This window comes from Xyrauchen texanus, chromosome 19 (genome assembly GCF_025860055.1).
Source record: "Xyrauchen texanus isolate HMW12.3.18 chromosome 19, RBS_HiC_50CHRs, whole genome shotgun sequence".
Taxonomy (NCBI): domain Eukaryota; kingdom Metazoa; phylum Chordata; class Actinopteri; order Cypriniformes; family Catostomidae; genus Xyrauchen; species Xyrauchen texanus.
The window spans coordinates 38628642-38648241 of record NC_068294.1 but is presented as its reverse complement, the minus strand read 5'-3'; the positions used below and the strand labels follow the sequence as shown (position 1 = coordinate 38648241).

Below are 19600 nucleotides of genomic sequence, written 5' to 3'. Positions count from 1 at the left end.
GCTCTCTTATGGGTTATGTTTTCAGCCTGAGAACATAGCTGCAGCAGCGTTGCGATCTCTGCTTTCTTGTGAGGAAGAAAGCCACTTCAGCCTCCCTCCGCTCCTCGCCTCCTTCCTACGGGATTGACGCAGGCGGCGCGAGCGATGAAGATGATCCCGGGATAATGGCGGGCTGCGTTTCGCCGGGTAAAAACCGCTCGAAACCCCCCGCCCCCCCTGCACGCTTGCTTGCTCCCCTTACGAGCTCGGGATAAGCGCGGTCCGCCTAACGGCCGGCCGCCCGGTCCCTGGAGCTCCCGGACATTGGATGACGACATCACCGCTGCATCGGAGAGCGTCACAGCGGCATCAGATGCGGATAACTCGCCTGGGCTGCCACCTACGGGTCTGCTTGCCCAGTCTGAGCCTGACGCACGGAGATCCGCTATGCTTCCCCGGGCTTGATGATTCACGGGCTGGTGCGCCGCCCACAGCCGCACCCCCCCCCATTCCTTCCCGGACGAGCACGACGAGCTGAGCGAGCCAAGCTTCCTCGCTCCTCCGCTCTCACTACCCTCGGCGGTAGAACGGTCCCAGACCGCTCCCCCCCTGCATGCCATGGCCCCTCCCTGCAAGTCCACCGGGCCAAGGCACTTCAAGATTTGCACTTGGGTAGTCCTGTTCTTGACGTGCTGCAGGAACCGCACTCGGACAGGCGATGTCCACCCTCGTGGTCCAGAAACATAACAAATTGACTGGATCTGGTCGTAGTACAGGAGGTAGACAAAGCATGCTTTCTCAAAACTCTCCAGTCTCCCAGCTCCATTCGGCGACACCACCTGACGACTCCACCCAGCAGTCCTCAGTGGTGAAGAAACAGACGGAGGGCAGGTCACACGCCCTGCCCCGCCAGAAACCTGCACGCCAGGGGCCATGCCCTGTCTGCTCGCCGAGGGCGTCCTCCTGCGGCTTTCAAGGAAGAAAGGAAGTGGTGCTCCGCCTCAACGAACGAGAGTGGGCCTAGCTCTCAGCCCCGCGTTGAGCTCCCCGCAGAAAGAGGACGCCCCCTCGTCTCACGGACCCCCTCGAGGACCCGGAAGGCTCCCAGGCGCTCCTGAGTCAACCGACCCAGAGACCGAGACGTTAGCTCCGGAGGTGGTAAGACCTCTACGTTCCCCGGTGGAGGGCCGGGAGGAGAATCCTTTGTTTTTACATTTTCCACATTCTCAATAATAGAGCTATTTCCTTTGCCTCTGGGTCACCTGGCCCGCAAATGCCATTCTCACGGCAATCTGCTTTCAGATTACGACAGTCCCGGTACACCGGACGCGGCGATCCCGCCTTCCTCCTGCCCACGACTGTCCCCCGGCCGGCCGGTTCAGACGAGTCCAGAGGACGCCAGCATCAGACCTCCTCCTCAGTCACGAACCCGCCCCCTGCCGGGTGCGCGGAGCAAGGTAAGTGCTTTGAGTCTATTCTCAGCACCTCAGTCTCAGGCCACAACGAAGCCGCCTGACGCTGCATTACCTGTTCCGCCCCGCTGCGAGGCCCCGCCGGGTACGTCCAAAATACTCGTCCCTTTGGTGCCCCAAGCGTAGAGCTGGGAAGCGTGGCTTTCGCTTCCCAACGCATCACGCTGGCTGCACCGGACCATTCGACTCGGTTACGCAATTCAGTTTGCCCGGCTCCCGCCCCCCTTCAGGGGCATCCGCGGAAATCACGACCCTCTTAGCCAAGGGCGCGATAGAGCCCGTCCCTCCAACCGAAATGACGAAGGGTTTCTACAGCCCTTACTTCATTGTACCCAAGAAAGGCGGCGGCTTATGACCAATCCTGGACTTGCGAGTTTTCAATCGGGCCTTGTTAAAACTCCCGTTCAAAATGCTCACGCAAAGAAATATTCTGGCTGGCGTTCAGCATCTAGATTGGTTCGCAGTGGTAGACCTGAAGGACGCGTACTTCCACGTCTCAATTCTGCCACAACACCGACCCTTCTTTCGGTTCGCGTTCGACGGCCAGGCGTTCCAGTACAAAGTCCTCCCCTTCGGCCTGTCTCTGTCCCATCGCGTCTTTACGAAAGTCGCAGAGGCGGCCCTTGCCCCGCTACGAGTAGCCGGCATCCGCATTTCTCAACTACCTCGACGACTGGCTCATCCTAGCACACTCTCGAGAGTTATTAGGGACACACAGAGACCAGGTGCTCCGGCACCTCAGCCGCTTGGGGCTTCAGGTCAACTGGGAAAAGAGCAAGCTCACTCCGGTTCAGAGCATCTCTTTTCTCGGGTTGGAGTTAGACTCAGTCTCAATGACAGCACGTTTCACGAGCGAGCGTGCTCAGTCGGTGCTGGACTGCCTCGCTTCCTTCAAGCCAGGCACAGTGGTCCCTCTAAAACTTTTCCAGAGGCTCCTGGGGCATATGGCGTCCTCCGCGGCGGTCGCGCCGATGGGGTTGATGCATGTGAGACCACTCCAGCACTGGCTTCAGACTCGAGTCCCGAGACAAGCATGGCACCATGGCACGCATCAGGTAAGGATCACCCCCGCCTGCCTCAAAACACTCCGACCCTGGACAGACCTCTGCTTTCTATGGTCAGGAGTGCCCCTGCAGCAGGGTCCCGACGCGTCCTGGTCACAACCGACGCCCCCGGTCCGGGTGGGGTGCCGTGTGCAGCTGGCACGCAGCAGCGGGCCGTTGGAAAGGGGCCCCGCTGCGTTGGCACATCAATTGCCTGGAGTTGTTGACCATCCTTCTTTCTCTCAGGATGTTCCTCCCGTTAGTTCGGGACAAACATGTCCTCGTGAGATCGGACAGCACCACAGTGGGGGCGTACATAAATCGCCAAGGCGGCGTACGCACCCACCACATGTCACAACTCGCCCGCCGTCTCCTCCTATGGAGCCAGCAGCGACTCAAGTCGCTGCGCGCCACTCACATCCCCAGCAAGCTCAACGTCATAGCGGACGCGCTATCACGACAACGCCTGCCCGGCGGGGAGTGGAGGCTTCACCCCCAGTCGGTCCAGCTGATTTGGGAATGGTTCGGCAAGGCCCAGGTAGACCTGTTTGCCTCCCAGGAAACCTCCCACTGCCCACTCTGGTACGCCCTAACAGAGGCTCCCCTCAGGACAGACGCGCTGGCACACAGCTGGCCCTCGGGGCTGCGCAACTACGCATTTCCCCCAGTGAGCCTTCTTGCACCGGTGCTGTGCAAGGTCAGGGAGGACGAGGAGCAAGTCACGTTAGTGGCCCCCTACTGGCCCACTCGGACTTGGTTCTCGGAACTCAGGCTTCTCGCGACAGCTCCTCCCTGGCGAATTCCCCTGAGAAAGGACCTCCTCTCTCAGGGACGGAGCACGCTCTGGCACCCGCGCCCAGACCTCTGGAAGAGCTAGCCGGCTTATCGGCGACCGTTGTGAATACAATCAACCAAGCCAGAGCCCCTTCTACCAGGCACCTTCACGCCCTAAAGTGGCGCTTGTTCGCAGATTGGTGTTCTTCCCGACTGAAGACCCGCAGAGATGCGCTATCAAGTCAGTGCTCCTGTTCCTACAGGAGAGGCTGGACAGGAGGCTGTCCCCGTCCACCCTCTAGGTGTATGTTGCTGCCATTGCCGCCCACCACGATCCTGTAGATGGCAAGTCTTTGGGCAAGCACGACCTGATCCTCAGGTTCCTGAGAGGCGCCCAGAGGTTGAATCCCTCCCGGCCAGGCCTAGTTCCCTCCTGGGATCACTTGGTAGTCTTGGCAGGACTCCAGAGACCTCCCTTCGAGCCGCTTGAATCAATTGGACTCAGGGCCCTCTCTCTTAAGACGGCCCTGCTGATCGCGCTTGCCTCCATCAAGAGGGTCGGGGACCTGCAAGCGTTCTCTGTCAGCGACACTTGCCTGGAGTTCAGTCCGGCAGATACGCCTGTGATCCTAAGACCGCTGACCGGGCTATGTGCCCAAGGTTCCTACCACACCATTCCGAGATCAGGTAGTGAACCTGCAAGCGCTGCCCCGGGAGGAGGCAGATCCAGCCCTTTCGTTGCTGTGTCCAGTGCGCGTCCTGTGCATTTACCTGGACCGCACACAGAGCACCAGACGCTCTGAGCAGCTCTTTGTCTGCTTTGGGGGACGGCAGAAAGGGAATGCCGTCTCCAAACAGAGGCTCGCCCACTGGGTTGTCGACGCCATCACACTGGCTTATCACACCCAGGCCCTGCCCCTACCCTTGCGGGTCCGAGCTCACTCAACAAGGGGTGTTGCGTCCTCATGGGCACTGGCAAGGGCACCTCCCTAGCAGACATCTGTAGAGCCGCGGGTTGGGCAACACCCAACACCTTCGCGAGGTTTTACAACCTCCGCGTTGAGTCGGTTGCGTCTCGTGTTTTCTCAGGTCCGAGCCCGTAGAACTCGGTAACACGTGAGACCGACCGGCCGGGTGGATCGCTTGCGCTCAGCGCCCTTTTCCTGACGTCAAGGTAAAGTAGTGCGCCTTCTTCCCAGGGCGCCCCACTCCGAGTCGGGCCCCTGGTCGATTCCTCCCTAGCTCTCCGGGTCCGCGGTTCAGCGGAGGAACTCGCCGAACCAAGCCACTGCAGGTACCCTGATGGCGGTAGCCCTGTACTGGTATAGGTGCTCCACAGGTAAGGCCTCCTGCTCGGACTCCCCCTGTGTGTAATTCCACGGTTCTGTCCCCTTACGAGCGGACCCCCGTGTCTCCCTTAGGCAGTTACAGCTGCCCCGGTCGCCGTGCTGTAGCAACTCCCCCCTTTCGAGGCTGGATCTACCACCGCACCATACTTTCCACACGAGCCCTAAGACGGCCGTGTGACGTGTCTACCACTTTTCCTCCCCAAGAAAAAGGGCAGGTGTGGTCTCCGCAGGGTCTGGGTAAGACCCCCTTCCCTATATGCGTGTAAGGGCCCCGGCCGTGATTGCTCTATGCGAGAAACATAGAGAGAAAAGAGGCCCAGCCAGGCTGGCCCGTTCCCATGTTGGCAAACATCGCCTTGTTCCCCTCCCAGGGTAACTAGAAGGATTCCGATGTTCTTATGGGGCACTGGGGAAGGGTACGTGCAGCCAGGTACAGACGATGCGCGGCACTGGATGAAATCCCTGCCCGCCTCTGTATCGGCGGTTCACGTGCGCGGTTCAGCGCATGGCAAGATTGGAATGGGTCCCCTAGTGTCGCTTCTCCAACACAACGTGGAGAGAGCGACAGAAGGGGAACGTTTGGTTACGTATGTAACCTCCGTTCCCCGAGGGAGGGAACGACACGTTGTGTCTTTCCTCCGCCATGTCTCTGAACCGAGCCACTGTTGTGGCCGGACCATTTCCGGCTCCTCAGTAAAATCATGAATGAACTCCCGTATTTGCCCCGCTTAAATACCCGTATGTCCGGGGGCGGGGTATGCAAATACTGACTGCCAACTCCCATTGGCCCTTTTCAATAGATCAGAGGTGAATATCGGCACTCAAGAGAGACCCCCAGTGTCACTTCTCCGACACAACGTGTCGTTCCCTCCCTCGGGGAACGGAGGTTACATACGTAACCAAACGTTTTTCTTTGAAGTATTACTTTATCCCTTTATTTTTACTTGTGTATGTGTGTGTAGGTCTGTGAGTGGAAAGAAGCTGTGTTCAAGTTGTGGTCACCCACTTGGCAAAGGTGCCGCAATGATTATTGAGACTCTCAGCCTGTACTTCCACATCCAGTGCTTTAAGGTACGTGTACATTTCTTAATATTCATAAAAGAGCTGTTAGCAAGTTTTCTATAAGTTTCTGTAATTTTTAATGGTATCTGAACATTGGTTGTTAGCAGAGAAACTTTTTAAAGCATTTTAGAACATAACAAAGAACATAGAACAGATGGGCTGCCACTTAAATGTAATATATATATATATATATATAGTACATTACATTGAGGTACCTTTGCATAATCAATAAATTAAAAAAATCATACATTAATCTGGGATAGGAGAAAGTTTCACATAGACAAAAATTACACCCAAATGCTTTACTGTTCCAAAAAGGGGACATCAAGGAGGTTAAAAACTGGGGACCAATTGCTTTATTGTGTGTTGATTATAAAATAGAGCGCAACAGTCTGATTACGGAAGTTAACTTCTTATTAATTTTCTCCATAGTCGAGTTGATTTAGAACAACAACTTATAACCTTTTAAAGACAGATATACCGTGAGATCCAAGGTTGTTTATGGATGGTATTTACTTCTGTTAAAGCCATCAGTCAACGTGTTTATCTTACATTTTTTTTTAATAATTTTTAATAGAGCTGTTTTTGATAGAGAACTACACTACCCATGATCTTGAAGGGAAAAGATCCACCAGAGAAGCGTTGCAAACAAAGCGTACCAAATGAGTTTAGCAGTGCCCACTCACTCCCACTGTGTCGTTCTACCTACAATCTCAAACTACTTATATATTTGTATATATCTCAATATTTTGCAATAAACTTTACATATATTTATTCTATACTTATCATTAACAACATTAAATCAGTCCATTACTGTGGAAACCATATTGGATTGTGAGGTTTACAGTTTAAAGTTTCACTTCCTTCAAACTTATCAAAATAATCTCCAGAATGGGCTGCTCAGAAATTATTACGAAGAATTTGGATTTTCGCCTTTGTTTAAAAGTAACAGCACCACAAAGTTAACAAGGTCCATGTGAAGCAGGAAGTGAAACTGTATCTTATGGTTCATAAGGTTGATGTTTATGGATTCCGTGGATCATGACGATTTCAGTGATACAGTTTTTCTCACCTTATTTTGAATTTTATGATGAAGTGATGTATCTTTTGAACGCCATGTCAGATTAAAATGTTTATAAAAATTGGTGTGCATCATCGATATAATGTCCTGAGGGTACACGCACGTTTTGGAGACAATTGCACTTAAAGTTCAAAAGATAACACCGTTTTGTGCTGACTCTAGCCTCGGCATGTCTCTTTGCCATTGATGGAACATGTAGACTGAGTGGTGCCGTGTGTAAAATTCTTGACTACAGTTCCAAAGTTCGTGGCTTAGATCCCCACCTAGGTAGGTCTTACAGCTGATTTTTTTAATTGCACTGGAGGTCTTTGTATTGTGCTTACTGAATAGTTGCAGGGCTTTTCCACAATAATTATTGCTTGCAGGTATTCCTATTGTTCCTTTTTTTTGTCCCAAATTGTTAAAAAAATTAATTTGGCACACTAATAGGGGTTGTTATGAATAGCCCACATACCGGATTTGGGAATGTTGTGATTTACCTCGGAGCTGGTTGGTTTTGTTCATGGCTTAGATCTCTTTTATGAAAGAGTTTATGAAATCTATATGGAAAACATGAATAAGAAAATACTTAAAGAACCAAGAGGGGAAAAGTTGGTGGGCACTGTTGCGTTTTATTAAAGCAGTTTATTGAATTTTCAGCCCAATTTCCATACAATAAAGTCTTTGTAAATTGTAAATTATCTTAATTCAATTATTTGCATTTCTCTATCACTCACAATTTTATCAATTCATTAAAAAAAACATTCACTTTCTTTGTAAGTGTGGAATCTGTAAGGGCCAGTTGGGTGACACCAGTACAGGAACAGATGTGCGGATCAGAAATGGTCTACTCAACTGCAATCAGTGCTATATCCGCTCCCGCTGTGAGTCATACACACACAAATCTCTCTCTCTCTCTCTCTCTCTCTCTCTCTCTCTCTCTCTCTCTCTCGCTCTCCTTCTATTATTGTTTATTAAAATGTAGCAAATGATGATCATTTGACAAAAAATCCTGACATATTCCCAACTCTGGAAATGTCATATACAATATTAGCAACACAGTACAGAAGTCATTACAACAAACCTTTTAAAAATGGTAAGATGTCTTGAATCCAGTTTGCGGTTCATTGTTAACGTATCATTGTCTTTTAATTTCTCTTTCAGCTGCTGGTCAGCCCACTACCTTGTGAACTTTCTGATTTGGGAGCATAAGAAATCTACCCATAATACGCCCACCTTCATTACTCACAATGTTCACTAACAGTATGTGAACACAAGCACATTTAAAATCAAACCACTTCATCGTCTTCAAGTTGGGTTTTCCTGGGTTTTTCTTTTTCCAAAACTAAATGTGAGGCTGCCACTAAAAGCATGTGATTGTAGTGAAAACCATGTTACACATTTTCAAGTTTCTGACTAAACTGACATTGTAACTAAGCCAGTTTATCAGCCAAAAAATAGTGTTTAATGCATATGCAGACAAATACAATATCGTCTACAGTTTTTGGATGAAATCCAGTTTAAATCCTGATGCTGCAGAAGTATATAATTTAAAATGCTTTCTTACATTGCAAAGTATTCTATAATTTCTGTCTCCATTTATTCCCCAAATACAACTAAGCTACGTAATCTTCCTGACATTCAAAGTGGAGTTTTAGATGGAAAATTCTCAATGTTTTTACAGTATTGTAGATTGAAGAGTTCCTTATAGGAATATTTCGATGTTAAAGGAACAGTTCACCCAAAAATGAAAATTCTCTCATTCGCTTACCCTGATGCCATCCCAGATGAACACAAATTTCTTCAGCAGAACACAAATGAAGATTTTTTAGAAGATAGATTTCTTTCAGGTACTTATAATGAAAGTACACGGGTGCCAGCACTTTGACGATCCAAAAGTTACATTTAGGAAGCATAAAAGTAATCCATGTGACTCCAGTCGATCAACAAATGTCTTCTGAAGTGAATTAATAGGTTTATGTAAGAAACAAGTCGATAATTAAAACGTTTTTAACTTTAAAGCGCCACTTACATCCAAGGCTCTGATGCAGTTTGAAATGGCTGAACTGTCACGTGACATTCGTTCTTCTGTTGTAAATAAGCACCGCTTCCGAATTCTCATGTGAACTTGCGTCACTCTTAGCATCAGCTGCTGGCAAGAAGCACTTTTTAAAAGTTAATAACATTTTAATTATCGATTAATTGTTTTTTACACAAATTATCATTTTGCTTCGGAAGACGTTCATTGATTGACTGAAGTCATGTGGATTACATTTATGTTGCCTAAATGTGACTTTTGGATTGTCAAAGTCACAAAGGCATCCATGTACTCGCATTATAAGGACCTGACAGAGCTCTATCTTCTTCTAAAAATCTTTTAAAGCAACTAAAGTAGTTTAATTCATTTTTACAGGCATTTTAGAGTTTAATGTGTTACGTTATCATCATAACTTCAAAATAACTTTACTCTTAATATCTTAAAATCATGTCAACACATATATTGTTTACCTTATGTGGCTATACTTCTTGGACAGTGAGTATTTTAACGTTTACGGATTGGCCACATTCACTCTCATTGTAAGTTCCTCACTGTAACTGTCATTTTTGCTTTTTTTTTTTTTAAAGTATGGACATGTCAAAATAATGTTTGGGGTAATCAACATTATGACAAATGCTGTTGATTGAGCTTAACTTGTATTGAAGCCAGAATATTCCTTTAATTACAAATGTTCAAGCTGTAACTGACTTATTTCATATTTGCAAGTTCTATTGTCTTGATTCAGAAACCATAACATGTTAGCATCCATAGTGCCTAAAGATGAACACTATTTAATTGTAAGAACACAGTCACTATAAGACCCATGATCATTGTATTGGAGAAAAGTATGTATTTTTGTACATAAAATTTCAATTTGGGCTGATAAAACGAATGCATGTAACCAGATTGCTGGTTCATATCAAAGCTGCTGCTTCTTTCACACAAATCGCCAAGTCATTCAAAGTTATTTTATTCTAAATAGATGGTTTGGAATGTTGTTGCACTGAAACAATGTGCCTTAGGAGAAATGCAATGTCTGTACAAGAGACTTAAAGGGAAGTGTTCATATTCAAAGACTGTTTCTATGCTGATATGAAAGAACAGAATATTTTGGGGCAAGTTTGATGATATGGAACAAGTTGCACCTTGCTCTTTAAAATCGTGAGCTCTAGCCCTAGGTCCAATTATTTCGGTTTTCCCCTTATCACAGCACATTGTACATAATTTTTCAGAGCAATTGTATTATGCAAGGTTTATTTGAAATGTATGGTCCATACCACAGTACGTTTCTGAACATAACAATTGTTCTTAAATCCAAAATTTGGATTGGCTAAAAAGAGACTTTGCTTGTCAATGTGTGAACAACCCCCCCCCCCTTTACTGATTACAAATGACAAAGCAATACAAATGTATGTTTCTTTTGAAACCCCTATCATAACACTCACTGGCTAAATGTATCACATGTTAAAGAGCAGTAGTAATGAATGCTAGCTCATTCGTTATCTTTACCTGACCAAAAAGGCATGTGAGGGTTTTTGGTATATTAAACTCATCATCTTTTTTACTTTTAAAACAGTTTGATAATGTGGACTATTTAACCTTTTTCATAACTGATTTATTTAGCCACTGTTTCTCTGCTTTGGATCTGGTCATGTATTTTATGTTTAATTTGACATAACTTTAGGTTGACACAAGGCCAAGGCATTCGCCAGGCAAGTTATATGTTGTTTAGAAGCTAAAATAGTTACCTTGGAAAGTATATATTAAATCGAAGGTATATTTATTGTGTTATTCAAATCTACACTATCCAGAAATAGATTAATTTGATGTTCAAATACAACAGCTTTACAGTATATTGTATGTTTCTAAATAAAATACTGAAAAATGTAATCAAGGTCTTGTTCCTTTGTTTCTCAGGCCTGAAATGTTTTAAATAAGTGTGTATATTATATTAATACAGTTATGCATATATCAGATCAAACTATTCATTGGAAAGCATGCTGTGGTGAATTAACTGAAAAATAAAAACTACTCTCACCACAGATTGCATGATTTGAGGACTAATTATTGTTTTTCTGACATGAAATAATACAGTTTTCTGCAATAATCCAACTGGTTTTGGATCATATAAACAGATTACCTACATTTACATTTACATTACCTTCATAATAAAGGCAGACAAGCATCACTTCTTGCAAAAAAAGTTCCAGTAAAGGAATCGCTGACCTTCCCTACAGAATTTCAAAATTTCAGAGGACTGCTTATTCACCAATACTCAAAAAATATTATTTGAATTAATGAGAACAAATTTGATATAGTCCTAATTTGATCACTTCATAAACAGGCACTTGCTGTTAATTATTACACAACTTGCTATTTTCAATTAACACAAACATTAGTTTGAAGGGCTTAAAGATTGAGCTTAAAGGGATACAGTAGTTTGCCCAAAAATGAAATTCTCTCATCATGTACTCACCCGCATGCGTCCCAGATGTGTATGACGTTCTTTTTTCTACTGAAAACAAAGACTTATATTTCAACCCAAAGCAAGTGAAAGGCAGCATAAAAGTAATCCATATAGTTGGACTCTATTGGTTAAATCTTCTGAAGCGATATGATAGTTTTGGGTGAGAACAGCTCAAAATGTATCTCCATTTCCACTGTACATCTTGCCATTGCAGTCTCTAGGCACGATCATGATTTCAAGCTTGATTACACTACAGAGGGCTGGGTGGCACTATAGGATGTGTAATTGTGCTTGAAGTCATGATCGCCATTGAGACATCTGTCAAGATGTACTGTGAACAAGTAGTTATATTTTGGTCTGTTTTCACCCCAAACCAACTGGATCTCTTCTGAAGACATTAATGAAACCACTGAAGTCTTATGGATTACTTCTATGCTGACTTTATCTCCATTTTGGAGCTTTTGGAGGTCTGGTCACCATTCGCTTACATTGTATGGACCTACATAGATGAGATATTCTTCTTCTAAAAATCTTTGTGTTCTCCAGATGAAAGTAAGTCATATATATCTGTAATGGCATGAGTGTGAGTAAGACAATTATGAGCCTATATTTACTAATGTGATTAACAGATGAACATGCTTTCCTCTGAAGTTTCTTTTGGACACTAGAAAATTACCTTGAAACCAACATACAATATATATCCATAAAGTGACTATCAATGAAGGTAAATCTGGCTGTAAAAATGTCATCTTTGCCATTCTTAAATATTTGCAAAGCATTATGTAAATACAAATGTAATCTACATATATGGTATCCCTATCAGTGAAGTCCAATTGAAAGTGATCATGTGCCCAATACTTGCAATAGGACTTCCTCCTATGTGAAGGCATTCCATTGCTCAATTTCTATTAGAACGATCCTACAAATAAAATGTAGATGAATACAGGTAAAGTGGGACACTCATTTTGTATATTCTTCCATTACTAGAAATCCGCATTCAGTTCCTAAACTAGAATGAGACAACTTAATGTTGCCATTTGGACCATATTTTAACATCAATGATAAATTATCACACAGTGTCCTACTTTACTTTTTTCCGCCTATATTGCTCCCTCCCGCAGTGCCTTTCAAAAGTGTGAATTTGGAATTGACTGTCTGTCTCCTTCTGTTGTCTGATAATAAAAAACAAACAAGCACCAAAATAATTAAAATCCTCTTGTATATAACTGATATTGTTGTGATCAATATGTTTCTGCTCACATAGATTGTTCTGAATCCTCAGACTGTGATAAATGTTTAAAATCTCACCAGCTCTCCTTTCACGGATGATCAGAAGCAGAATAACTGTAGGAGTAGTTACTGCTGCAATCTCAACAATAATGATAATCACTAAAGGAAAGAGACACAGGAGGTTACATCAGAAGAAAGTAAACAAACTCAGTATGACCTTTTTGTTCAAAATGAAATCATATTAAAATAAACCAATGTTATCAAAGAAATGGTGCACAGTTATCAGTATAATGTACTGCTGTTTCTTTTCATACCTCTGTGTAATAATCTCATAGCCATTTTAATGTCTGCTGAATTGCCAAAGAGGAAAAAAAAGAGTTGTATCAGGCCAAGTGTTAAAATAATATAGTAACACAAGGTATATTTGGTGTATATAATGAACACATATTAATATTGCATGAATGCATATTTATATTAATATTTATTGAGATACTGATTAGGTATATTCGTCTAGCATGTTAACCTAACACATTAAGGTAACCTGTGATCTATTAGCATTATGTGTCTTTAATCTGAAGGTGTTGAAAAGAAGAAAGGTTTTGCCATGAAAAAAGAAATACATTCACACTGTCTGTCTAACATAGAATTATATTGGGGATCGTCAGTTTTCTTACCCAAATACTTGACAGTATAGCTGACTGATGTCTTAATTTCAGTTCCTTCAGTAATCTGACATCTCCACTCTCTGTTGTTGTCTTCATTCAGGAGTGTTGTAGTCAGAGTGATGTAACAGTGTTCTGGAGAGGATGATATCTGATATCTGGAGTCTGTTTGCAGATTAACACCAGACTCATTCACCCAGACCAGATTAAATCCCCCTTTACACCAAGTATTTCTATCATCTGAATATAATTGACAGGAGAGAGTCACAGAGCTGCCTGGTCTGATCTCAGTCTGTGTAGATGGTGGAGAGACTGAAAGAGAAATTACACCTTCAGTCTTTTCAGTGAACTTGTTTTGGGGGTTTCGAACTGGTAATTTCAAGCGTATTATGCTGTAAATGTGGTTTATGAGGACATTTCTAGTGTCCCTAAACGATGCTTTTATGTAAAAATGCAGAACGTTTTTGGTGAGGGGTAGGGTTAGGGGATAGAACCTATAGGTTGTACAGTATAAAAATCATTATATCTATGGAGAGTCCTCATAAGGATAGCCACACTAACGTGTGTGTGTGTGTGTGTGTGTGTGTGTGTGTGTGTGTGTGTGTGTGTGTGTGTGTGTGTGTGTGTGTATGTGGTGTACGAGGAAACATTTTTAGGTTACAAACTGGTAATTACAAGGGTATTATGCTTTAAATGTGGTTTATGAGGACATTTCTAGTGTCCCCATAATTTAAATAGCTTAAAAAAACATATTAAATGATGTTTTATTGAAAATGTAAAAATGCAGAAAGTTTTTTATGAGTGTTAGGTTTAGAGGTAGGGTTAGAGGATAGAATATATAGTTTGTACAATATTAAAATCATTATGTCTATGGAAAGTCCTCATAATTATAGGTAGACCAATGTTTGTGTGTGTGTGTGTGTGTGTGTGTGTGTGTGTGTGTGTGTGTGTGTGTGTGTGTGTGTGTGTGTGTGTGTGTGTGTGTGTGTGTGTGTGTGTGTGTGTCTCCAACTCGTTTGGCATGCTATATTGCCTACCTATGCAGGTATATTATTTCAAATAGTTTTATACACTTGAAAAAGCTGTAATATTGTGGATGGGTTATTGTCTTTTTGTCAGATGTTAAACATATTTATTTTCTTAAGATTTGTTCTTATATTGTATGTACAACATGAACAAACATTACGATTTTTTTCCTCACTGGAATTGCCAATTAACCCCGTTATTTAAAAGGGGGTGTCCACATACTTTTGGTCAGAGATGAAAAGTGTCAAAGGCCAGTCTTGCACTAGTCCGTTTTAGAGGATTCTACTTGCTCATTAATAATTACAAATGTAAATATAAATGAATAAGGAATACATTTAATTAATTTGCTTGATTATAATATTTATCGTGAATTAGAAAATTAGACTGAATCAAAATTAAAAATTAAAATGTTGTACCGGTTTCTGGGTGTAATAACAGCCTGTATCGACAGAGGGCGCTGAAGCCCAACTCAAATGCTCCATTGACCCCACCCTTTTCAAAGCGGTTTTGATGTTTTGCATTCCCTCTTTCATTCTCCCCTGAATATTATCCTTGTAAAATGTACTTTTGTTTGCATTTGCATGTGTGTCTGTGGGAAGATGTGTTTAAGATGCGTCATTACCCTCTATAGGCTAATGGGGAAGCCACTGAAATTCATGTCCCTCCCTGCTTACATGTGTTGGCTTGTGTTTGTGTGACAAATACAGAGAGATAAATGAAGATGAGGCAGTGTATGGGTAATATAAACTTCTGTATATTTCTCTTCACCTTCTACTTCTGCTTCTACTTTTTCTTCTTCATTCTCCCCGCCATCTCCTTATTGACGGACATCTCCCTTATCTGACTTTTCTCAGTTAGGCCTACTCTTATTCCAATTTAGTATCCATCCTGTAACTCGAAAATGAGATAGGCCTATATTCCTCTCTGTTACATTTCAATGCATGATCCGATACTATATCGCATACGCAAAGCAAATTAGCTTTTAGTAATTTCATGTGACTGCAGGATGCATTGATTTTGGGTTAGGAGATACCTCCAGAGGGTCTGTACCCACTTCTTCAACCAACATGAACATGAATTAAATACTTTTTAGGCTTAAGAGTTCACTTTTGGTTGTAATAGCTGCAAAAAAATGCTTTGATTTGTTAATTTCTAGATGAAATATTGCTGTAATGAATAGATCAACCCACTTATCTTTTCATTTTACGTTCCTAAACACTTATTACAGAAAATAACTGGACACATTTTTGCAAGTGACTGTCAGATATGCATTTTAAATAGGCAAACATTTTGATGTGAAGGATATAAATCATCTCAAACAATTTTTACATATAGAATTGACCGAAATACACATTAAATTTCGCTTTTTAAATCCGTTTCGCCATTGCATCGCATTGCATTAAATTATATCATTAAGATTTGCTACAAAATAAGAGGTCAATGTCGATCTTGTCTCTCGACGGAAGTTATTTGTACTCGAAGGATAGGCTTGTGTTGTTGCTTTACCGAGTTACACATTGCTTACACACAAATAAAGAAAAAGACAGCATAAAAAGAGTGTCATACCGAAAAAGTTTAACTATTCTCTTTCGAAAGGATGATTTGACTTTCATTCCAGCATGTTGAAATAGGCCTGACGACAAAAATACTCTAATATAATTGGTTATTGTAGTTTGAAGTTGTTACTCTCATATTACAGTGCAGCAAAAGAGTCTCCGTCCGATCCACTTGGTCATTTCGAACCAATCCTGCTATTTTAAAACACATCTTGTGGACTTCATTTGAAAAATCTAATTGATTCTGTTGTTAGTAGAGACATCTATTAATATGCCTGTCTTCTATAATTGCCTATGTAGATGGCAAACACATTTGTTTAATAAAATATGTAAAAAGGTGAATTGTTTAACTTAGTTTGCATTTAATTTGGACCTTTGTAGCAGTTTCCGATCAGTGCGTTTATAATAATCACAACACTTGTTTCAATGTCATGACATGATGATTTGCCGGAGGGAATCCGTATTAGAAACGATGCGTCGTGCGCTGCTGTCCAAGGTGCTGAATTGGACGTCAAACGCTGCTAATCCCTTTAAAATGATTTCGAATTGTTTTCAGAAGATATTTAAGACTGTCTTTACTGTTACCTCAGATTTAGTCATAAATGCAACATGATAATTGAAAGAGGAAACTAGACAATATTATTTTCAGCATCATAATTGTTTTTATAACAGCCATGTCAATGGTACACCTGAAAAACTATGTGCACATGTAGAAATATTTCCTTCTTAAATATAAGCATCCATTACCTACATATAAATAATTCTCAAATCCTGGACAAAAAACGTGTTACATTATGATCACAAAATAGGTGAAATCATTATAAAATTCGACGGAGAAGACAACATGCAAATAATATAGAAAAGAAATACAATGTTTTGCATCCATTCCCTTTTCCCTCAAAAGAATGCGCCAGTTGTAACTTGTAAAACATTTTAAAGACTCAGTGAACTACAAGGGGGGATGTGGTCTATGTTTATCTAGGACGTCAATACGTTTTAACACTATACAATTTGAGCCACAGAAACACAGCTGTAGAAAGACACACAAAACGTTTACGTATTTCTGTCAACAGTGAAGTACGTACTTGTGCCATTTCGAAGAACAATTTGCATTAGATTAACAGGAAATATGTAGATGAACGTTTGCAGAGCCCCTGGCTCTAAGGCTTGGTAACTTTATAGGTAAAAATATATATAACAGGGTGCCTCGTTTGGCAGTATTCTGTAATACAGACATGTAACTCACGCTATTGGTGCGTTTAGAGTCAATGTAAACAAATGATTATGGCGCCAAGATATAATGACAGGTATAATGACATTGAATAATGTCATACATTGTATCGTCATGAGTCCTTGGTGAATGTTCTTTGCATTAGGAGCACTCATTGCAGTCTATCGAATAATAGTGATTTCTTCAGAAATGAATGACGACCACAGCCAAAACAAAAAAGTCCGGATAAGATCAAAACGATAACATAATATTTGTCATAGAATTCAATCCAGCTTGTGGTGTAAACCAATGGCATCGAAAGTAGTCGATCAGAGTTTTTTTTTAGTATTTTTCAGCAGTGAGTTGAGATTCTGGTCTCTCTCTCTCCATCTTTTGGCATTCTCCTCTTTTTCATCAGTCACTTGAGTAAACACTTGTTTGTTTGTTTGTTTGTTGAATCTTACTGTCGTCGCTTTCTTTTCTGCATCAAGCACTAACTCAGAACATGCTGGTCTTTACTAAAGTGGCTTTGGCTCCGTTCTGTCTTTGTAATGAGGACAGCACGCTAGCGAACGGTCCGCCCAGAGAGTCCGGAATAGAGGTGATGGTGCCCGGGGCTGTGGCCCAGCCTTGACTCGGCGCAGTGCCTCCCATAACGGCCACTGACGTCTTCACCTGTTCAATCGCCACGTTCCCAGTGGCGCTGACCTGTCCGCCGGTGGGACTCGGTCCACCACAGTTGGAAGTAGGATTCGGGTTAGGCCCGGGTCCACCAGTGCTGTCTGGATCGGTAGCTTTTGCCTCTTTGCTGTCCTCCTCTCGCGAGTCTGATTTTTTCCCCGATCCGTTCTTTGCTGCGGCAGCTGCGGCGGCAGCGGCGCGCTCTTGTTTGCGAAATTTGGCGCGCCTGTTTTGGAACCATACCTGCAGAACAAACAAACACATTTTTTGTTCACACTTAAAACAATTAATTATTTTATTATTATCATTATTATTATTATTATTATTATTATTATTATTATTATTATTATTATTATTATTATTATGTGAACATTCGTTAAATTATTATATAAATGGCAGAACTGTTATTATAATTATTGAAATAATTTCAATAATAAAAGTACATGCAATAGGTGTAGTATGGACATCTTTTGAATCAGCAAAAAACAAAAAACAAAAACAAACGTGTTGTTTAGGCTACATACAACAATTGAGCCAATGTCAATAGATCATTTTCATGTTTTCTGGCCTAAATAGAGGAAATCCTTGAAATCAGTGGATGGTATCGCACCTGTACTCTAGCCTCAGTGAGATCAATCTTTAGCGCGAGCTCCTCCCGTGTGTAAATGTCTGGATAGTGAGTCTCAGCGAACACGCGCTCCAGCTCCTTGAGCTGCGCGCTGGTGAAAGTTGTCCGAATGCGCCTCTGCTTCCGCTTCTCATTCAAACCTCCGTGGTCGGTGAACAGCTTGTAGGGAACTGTTCATATAAGCCATAAGTCAGTTGTTAGTCATTTGTGAAAAATAAAATTGAATAAAAACGTTGTTTAATCTTTTGAAAATCATGCGTACTGAAACATGCAACTAGTTGGAATGAAAATGACATTCAAAAATCGTTTCAAACTAAGTGCATTCAAAGGTTTACCTGCGTCATGGTTTGTGTAAGATAAGATCAAATCATGATAAAAGATAATGTTATGAAAATCCTGAGTCAGCTGTAATCCTTTTATCTTTGAAATGCTGCTAATTGAATGTTATTGGAAAGTTGTCATAAATGCTTCTATGTCCTCTTTCGTTGCTACTGTAACTTCAATTTGGTGTCAATAATGAGCTTAAGTCCTTGGTTATTTCATTATTTTCGAAGGTTTATGTCTCATCGCAAAGTAAATAAATTATGCCTATCATTTTGGCAGCTTAAGATAATTTTGTTGGCGGTTAGGGTGTGACTGGGATAGTGTAACCCTGTAACTGAATTACCGCTTGACTGCAATCGCTTCTAACGTGATAAATTCTTTCATTTGTGTAAGCAAATTTCGTTTGGTAAATACTAAACACATTTCCATTTTCGAAAGCAATCAAGGCGTCCTATATACCGGGGCCGTGATTCTCGCGTCTCTCAGCTGGCGAACTAAAAGTGACTCTGGGCTTACCTGCGGCATACGGACTGCTCTGATGGTCCCGCAACGTGCCCAGGCTACAGGAGCCCGGTGTGAGCGACGGGCACCCGGAGGTGGCCCCAAACGTCGTCCTGATGGGATTGTACTGAAAGCCACCGGCTTGGCTGCAGGAGCTGAAGTCCGCATAGGCTGACGCCAGGCTCGATGTGTCCATCCCGGCCATACAGGACTCGTAGGCAGAGGAATTGAGGTAAGAATACTCCATTTTATACATTGAAAAGGCTCAGTGGAGAAGGAATGCTGCACTCCCAAGGAAAAAATGCACACACAAACGTCAAATTCAAATTGGATTAAATTGGTGAGGAGCACATGAAAAAAGCAAGGCAAAACGCGGACGGAGTTTGGGAGCTTGTGATGGCTGAATTTTGACCGCTTTGAATGAGGCTCGTGCCGTGGGTAGATGTGCACTGCTCGGCGCCTGTTCAAAAACTGCCCTCCTTTATAAGAGCTGAGCCTTGTTTTATGAAAAGCCTCCCAAGGAGCCGCCTAGCCCCAG

At 42.7% G+C, this 19600-nt stretch overlaps 2 protein-coding genes across 6 annotated transcripts in view; one reads left to right on the top strand and one right to left on the bottom strand.

Annotated features, from left to right (window-relative positions):
- Positions 1-10660, top strand: part of LOC127659685 (LIM and calponin homology domains-containing protein 1-like) — a 129883-nt gene extending 119223 nt beyond the window's left edge. For all 5 annotated transcript variants that reach the window (XM_052149610.1, XM_052149613.1, XM_052149611.1 and 2 more), the window contains 3 exons: positions 5580-5688; positions 7521-7623; positions 7904-10660. In XM_052149610.1, coding sequence (XP_052005570.1) covers positions 5580-5688; positions 7521-7623; positions 7904-7929 — 238 coding nt within the window. In that variant the 3' untranslated portion in view covers positions 7930-10660. The remainder of the gene's footprint in view (positions 1-5579; positions 5689-7520; positions 7624-7903) is intronic.
- A 5825-nt stretch (positions 10661-16485) lies between these two features.
- On the bottom strand, positions 16486-19369 carry LOC127660173 (paired mesoderm homeobox protein 2B-like). The gene is made up of 3 exons (XM_052150282.1): positions 19078-19369; positions 18220-18407; positions 16486-17852 (listed from the first exon to the last, which is right to left on the bottom strand). Exons 1-3 carry the CDS (start codon positions 19316-19318, stop codon positions 17427-17429), a joined length of 855 nt encoding a protein of 284 aa, XP_052006242.1. The 5' UTR covers positions 19319-19369; the 3' UTR covers positions 16486-17426.
- Between the last annotated feature and the right edge of the window lie 231 nt (positions 19370-19600).

Coding starts and splice junctions, on each gene's coding strand:
- LOC127660173 (XM_052150282.1), bottom strand. CDS start 19,318: ATGTATAAAATGGAGTATTCTTACCTCAATTCCTCTGCCTACGAGTCC. Junction 18,408..19,077: donor GAGCAGTCCGTATGCCGCAG/GTAAGCCCAGAG, acceptor TTATATGAACAG/TTCCCTACAAGCTGTTCACC. Junction 17,853..18,219: donor TCACTGAGGCTAGAGTACAG/GTGCGATACCAT, acceptor TTTGTTCTGCAG/GTATGGTTCCAAAACAGGCG.